Here is a 4,520-nt window from a genome sequence, read left to right as displayed (position 1 = left end):
AGAGGATAGGCACTGTGCGCTTCAGCACTTGGTGGCCCCAAGAATGCTCGTAACCTTCGACCCCTCAGACAGCACTGCGTTAAAAACCGGCATGCTTCTGTGATGGATATCACCAACTGGACTCAGGAATACTTTGACAAGTGTTGTCAATAAGCACTGTTTGTCGCTGCATCCATAAATGCAAACTGTACTATGCACAGTGTGAGTCATAACAACAATGTCCTGAAACGCTGTCGACTTCTCTGGGCTCTAGCTCATCTAAAATGGACTGATAAACAGTGGAAATGTGTCACAGTGAGTGACTTACAACATTTAACCTTTCAGGGGAGCAGGGGAACTGGACAGAGGAATTGGTCAGCCTGTGTTAATGAGGGCAGAATACAGTACAATTACGGAGAATATAGAATGTAGACAAGATAAAAATAGTTAAGAGTAACCAGATATTTTTGGGGCTAGCAGGCCTAGGCCCGCCCACTTTTATTATTGGCCCACTCAAAATAATGCCTAAATGCTGAAATTACTTTCAGTATGAAAGTTTTGTGAATCAATAAAAGCGGAAGGAATTGGTCAGGGGAACTGGTCAGCCTGTGTTAATGAGGGCAGAATACAGTACAATTACAGAGAATATAGAATGTAGACAAGATGAAAACAGTTAAGAGTAACCAGGTACTTTTGGGGCTGGCACTTTAAACTTCAGCTGAACCAACAAACCTTCCTAACAGTATTACAGTGTAACTCCTCCTGCAGCATAATGCTTATTTGCACAACTGTACAAGTATATTTTTACAAATATTCATATTACTCTGTAATATTCTGTATAAAATAGTTTTTATAGTATATTTTATAGCAAATGTCTGCTTGACCTGCATATGTACAGACATTCATATCTACGTATGTACAGATAAACACACATATGTACATCTTCTGAGCTTCTTTCACGGTTTTTATTATTGCTCTTTATGCTATAATCTGTTTATTGTATTTTATTTTACTTTTCCCTCAGCTCAGTACTTGTTAATAGTCTGTGAGCTGTCTGGTCTCTTTAGTATGTTACATGTCATACATTTCTGACTCACCAAGACTAATTCCTTGTATGTGTAACATACTTGGCGAAATACGCGATTCGGATTCGGATTCTGAATAATCAGCTCATTTTATGGTCACTGTGACGCACTGAAGGGTGGGGCCAGGGGCAACCGCTTTCCTGCTGCCTCCACCTCTGTCCATTTTACATTCATTCATGATTAAGTTGTTTCCTTTTTTTGATGTATCTTTTCTTCTCTTTGTCATTTTAAAATATTACATAGTCAAAATAAATGGACATAACACAAGTATGCTAATGAATACACTTTCACTTTATGGTAATATCACACATGTTGACTAACATCCACAACATTAACAGCAATAAATGCCTCCCCTACCGAGTGGGTGGTGCCTCCTGAGAGCCTCTTTGCATGTTCACCTTTCATGGCCTTGCCTCCTGCACTCCACAGCAGCGCGACGCCACAGTATTTTGTTCTCTCTGCCAACTCTATGCTGTCACTAATCAGCTGAAGAAGTTGTGTTAAAGCACACAAAAAACGCCCCCAAAATGTAATATATAAATAAAAAAATAAAATATCTGAAAGTCCAAAATACAATGGTGTTTACTGATGGTTTTGGCCTTCTCAGAGTCCAGGTTTAAACCCTATAGAGTATATTTGGTCTCACATTAAACACAAACTAGCTGGGCAATGTTCTTCAGCTGTTTGAAGCCGTCAGTGCTGAGTGGAAAAATACTGACTCTTCTTTCTGTAAAAGGTTGTCTATAAATTTACACACAAAACTTCAACATGTAAAGAAATCAAAGGGAAAAGCTCTCCCATATTAAGTTTATCAACTTATCATATCAATTATCATATCAAAGTTTATCTACTTGCTTCATGATTTGTTGTTAAGACCATTAAAAGCTTAACATTTTGTCATTTTGGGCTTTTTTTGCCCAGGAGTGTACGCTGTCACTAATCAGCTAAATCAGAGAAACATATTCATGTGGAAAATTCTCTAAAGAAGTAATATAATATAATTATTAAAATTAAAAATGTACCCTGTGTTTACATGTTTTAAACTGTGTTTATAAGTAATTAGCCTTATTTGAAGAAGACAATTCACTCAGGTTTGTCTTTGTGGATGCTTTACTTCAACCAAAATACAGCTTGTAAGGCAAAAATTCATTAAGTAGTGCTTAAAATATGAAACCATTTTTTTTTTTCATTTTTCATAAGTTTTTAATCTGCAAAAGAAGCTATATTAGCTAAGCTGTTTAGTATCATAAGTGCTGCTTGATTTGTATTACTTATAACCTTTGAAATAGAGGTTATTGGAGTAATTCTGGGCCGTCTGGAGCTTCCACATATCTTTAGCCAGGATGCCGTTTCTGGAGTGAAATATTTTGGCCAGATGAGTGTCCATCGGAGAAGGACTGTAATCTGCACACTTTGGACCCTGCAGACTAGGAGCACATTTTACAGTATAGGAGAAATAGAAGGTGCCATACTGGAAGGTACACAGGTCAGTCACTTGTCCACTTCTCAGGTCAAAGGAGCACTTTCCAAGAAGGTCACTGTTCCAGTAAGAATCTGCATCATATACTTTGAAAGAGAGTTTTTTGCTGATGGACAGCTTGACAGGACCAAACTCAAATGATTCTCTCCAGCGTGGATTGTTATTATTATTAATTACTGCAGTGCGTCTGACCGTGTCACCATACCTGACCTCTACAGAACCATCTGTTTCAGTCCAGACGTCTCCGTATAAACCTTTGGCACGGAGTTTGAAGACCTTCAGTGTGGCTAGACCTTTTTCAGTAGGACAGCAGCTGGACCGTATATTCTGACTTGGTTCACAAACGCAGGCACAGCGATCTCTTGCATTATTGTGATGCCCTATCTTACAGGACTCAGAGCAAACTTTCTTCAAAGCATTTTCACGGATATAATTTTCTACTGCCTTCTTCAGTCCCTTCCTGGCAGGGTGTTTATTGTTCAGCACTGAATGTAGGGGTTTAAGAGTGTATGTCACCACATCTGGGATGGTCTTCAGGGAATCCAGCCACTGTTTTAGAGCATTTGGATGTGAGGTTCTGGAGAAAAGGAGATCTTCACCATTGACGTTCCCTCCTGTAATCTCTGTCTGTCGGTCATTAAACATTGAGCTGAATTTTTCATCTGTATTCATTTTCTTCTTTAGGGCTTGGCAGTGTTTGAACTCTGCCCTCAAAGTAGCACCATTGTATGTGCCTGATGCTTCCACGTCCAAACAGTCTTTGACTGCTGTGTCCGAAAGTCCATTCAATGCTGCCTTGCAGGTTCTGATGGCTGTTACTGCTTTCATCTTCCCACCCAACTCCACTCCTGTGGTAAAGTGTGTGCCAAACATGTCGATTATGCTTTGATAGGAGTGTGGATCATATTCTCGGGGAAGAGACTGCACAGCCTGAAGAAACTCTTGATGCAGTGGGGGTGAAGACACTATTTTATATCTGTGGAGGAATTTTGAAGGCAAATGTATTTATTATCAATACGCAGTGAAACCTATGCAACAATGATTTATTTATTATACCATTTACACAGCAGAATGCCTCACCTGTAAAAGCTGCATTTGACAGCATGCTTGGTGAAACTGAAATTGTCCTCCTTTGACTTCTTCATACCGAATTGTGATTCACGGGAATGAGTGCCTCCTAGCGAAACTGAAGCCTTAGACACCACATCAAGTCCAACTTTCCAGTTGTTTGAGATTGACGAGGTAGAGTCGTTCACAAGAGCTTCACTCGAGTCATAAGTCTGGCTGGAAACCTTCATCGAACACTTTGGGAGTGTTCTCCAGAACACCACCGCTGCAGGTGTCTTCTGCTTTTCCTTGTTCATGTATGCGTTCTTGTACATTTTACATCTGCCGTTCCCGATGTCCCACTTCTCCACGTCGATAACATAAGACCCTTTTCGCTCCATCTTCACTACGTCAAAGCCCTCTCCACCAAGGTTGTAGCCTGGAACGAAGTCTGCATTCTCACAGTCTTGTGGACCGCCCAGTTCCAGTTGTTCATTATTCACCATGGAGAGAAGAGAACACCACATCCAACAGCTCACAAGGTAACGACACATCCACCCCATTCTGATAATAGAAAAAATCCTTATGTCATTTCTTAATAATCAATAGGAAAAAATAGACTATTATAAACAGCAAACTCTTTGTGGTCTAAGTATTAGTATACAGTTTACAAATGTAATAATTTTTTATTCCCATCAGAACTTACTTGTGTCGTATCTTTATCTGAGGTGACTCTGAGATGTGGAACCTGCAAAACCACATATCACACGTTAAATACTAGTGGAAGAAGGCGGAGCTTACTGTGGTGGCTTTATGTAGGTATCTTTGGTCAGGTACAAAAAAATTGCCATGCTTTGTTTCTTCAACTAGTGACAAAAAGACAATACATTTTCATGATCACTTAGTCTTAAAGGAGTCCAATGTAAACT

At 39.6% G+C, this 4,520-nt stretch overlaps 1 protein-coding gene across 1 annotated transcript; it reads right to left on the bottom strand.

Moving 5' to 3' along the window:
* Positions 1 to 2,331: 2,331 nt before the first annotated feature.
* LOC118804850 (perforin-1-like) lies at positions 2,332 to 4,316 on the bottom strand. The gene is made up of 3 exons (XM_036565472.1): positions 4,298 to 4,316; positions 3,625 to 4,155; positions 2,332 to 3,520 (listed from the first exon to the last, which is right to left on the bottom strand). Exons 2-3 carry the CDS (start codon positions 4,152 to 4,154, stop codon positions 2,332 to 2,334), a joined length of 1,719 nt encoding a protein of 572 aa, XP_036421365.1. The 5' UTR covers position 4,155; positions 4,298 to 4,316.
* Positions 4,317 to 4,520: the final 204 nt, after the last annotated feature.

Source organism: Colossoma macropomum, unplaced genomic scaffold (genome assembly GCF_904425465.1).
Source record: "Colossoma macropomum unplaced genomic scaffold, Colossoma_macropomum, whole genome shotgun sequence".
In the NCBI taxonomy this organism is placed as follows: Eukaryota; Metazoa; Chordata; class Actinopteri; order Characiformes; family Serrasalmidae; genus Colossoma; species Colossoma macropomum.
This window is presented reverse-complemented; position numbering and strand designations above follow the sequence as displayed.